Source organism: Lytechinus pictus, chromosome 8, assembly GCF_037042905.1.
Source record: "Lytechinus pictus isolate F3 Inbred chromosome 8, Lp3.0, whole genome shotgun sequence".
NCBI lineage: Eukaryota > Metazoa > Echinodermata > Echinoidea > Temnopleuroida > Toxopneustidae > Lytechinus > Lytechinus pictus.
Window position 1 is genome coordinate 35,915,067 of NC_087252.1, and position 1,735 is coordinate 35,916,801.

The 1,735-nt window shown below is 40.1% G+C and overlaps 1 protein-coding gene across 1 annotated transcript; it reads left to right on the plus strand.

Annotated features, from left to right (window-relative positions):
- The first annotated feature begins 868 nt into the window (after positions 1-868).
- LOC135155293 (uncharacterized) lies at positions 869-1,318 on the plus strand. The gene has a single exon (XM_064104242.1). It carries the CDS (start codon positions 869-871, stop codon positions 1,316-1,318), a length of 450 nt encoding a protein of 149 aa, XP_063960312.1.
- The last annotated feature ends 417 nt before the right edge of the window (positions 1,319-1,735 follow it).

The following is a 1,735-nucleotide window of genomic DNA, read 5'->3' on the forward strand; positions in this document are numbered from 1 at the left end:
CAAGAAAATAAATCAAAGTGTCAAATTAAGGAATTTAAAAGTGTACTTCTATACTGTCCAGTATAAAAAAGAGACAAATGCAAATTTGGCAAGGTTATCATATGCAAATATTTACGTTTAAATTCTGTGTAGGACAAGGTAGAGCAAGCATGTCAAACATAGGTGGGATGTTTTTAACCAGGTGGTTTACGCGTGTCACACACGTAAGTAGATTCCCCCTCTTACTCGTATTTCGTAAAATGAACGCTACCAATATTCCGATTGGCCTGATTAGCAGAAAGGCTAGTAAGGTTTTAAAAGTTCAAGGACTTCAATATCTCACGGAACTAGCTTAGCCGATAAATGAATTTCTCAATTTTTTTTACACTTTTGTGTATGAGAGGAAAAGATTTTACCCAATCCACCCCCGAAAACCGTTTATTGTAGTTACTATTCTTATAAATTATTGGTTAATACAAATGTATATTAGTGTTGTGCACAGGCAGAGCCTGGTTTAACCTCTCGGTATGAAGAGGTGCACATACAGATGTACCAAGCCAGAAGAGAAAAATAAGATGTTAAAGATAATCACAATAGAAACACTCTCCAAAAGGCCTCTTGCTTGTCCCAAGTCCTTTATCCTATTGGTGATTTTTGTTAATAACTACAAGCCGAATATTAACTTTAGATTTAAACCTTGTGGATTTACATATCATTTGAGATTTTTAAAAGTTAACCATAATGATTTTCAATAAATAAAAAATTCGGCTTTTTACTATTCACAGCCAATCTTGGATTTAGAGTGCACTTTTAATATACATACATACATATATATATATATATATATATATATATATATATATATATATATATATATATATAATATAATATGATTCTAGGAAATCTACCCCCTGGACATCCACCCCAGGACACATCCACCACCCGGACATCCATCCCCCGGACATCTACCCCCGGACATTTACCCCCCGGAATCTACCCCCTGGACATCCACCCCAGGACACATCCACCACCCGGACATCCATCCCCCGGACATCTACCCCCGGACATTTACCCTCCGGAATCTACCCCCCGGACATCTACCTTCCGGACATTGACCCCCGGACATCTACCCCCGGACATCTACCCCACGGACATCTACCCTCCGGACATCTACCCCCCCGGACATCTACCCCCCGGACATCTACCCCCAGACATCTACCCCCTGGACATCTACCCCCTGGACATTTACCCCACCCCGGACATCTACCCCCGGGCATCTACTCCCGGATATCTACCCCCGGACATCTACATGTACCGGACAAAGGACGGAAAGGAGTAAAACAAAAAAGAAGAAAGATAAGAGGAGGAAGAAACGTGAATGAAATAAGAAGGGAATAGTTGCAAGTAGAACATTTTTAGGTCATTATTTAAAAATGAAAATTTCGCTCGCGCTCTGTGCTTGCAGTGTCAGTCAAGTGAGATAATAGTTTAAACAATAGGAAAACATGGGGTTTAAAAGTCACCGTTTTCAAGTCGATATGCACATATTATTTTGTTCGCAATTAGAGTTTGCAGTATTTTGTATTAGCGTGATACGCATCCTGATCATGATGACAAAATTGCTTAGAAAATCCAATTTACACGTTGGAAAATGAACAAATTTCAGCTCGCACTTCGCGCCCGCATTGCCTCTTCGATAAGATAAATATCTTGCTCACGAGGCTTACATGGAGGAGCCGTGGTGTAGTGGTTCTGA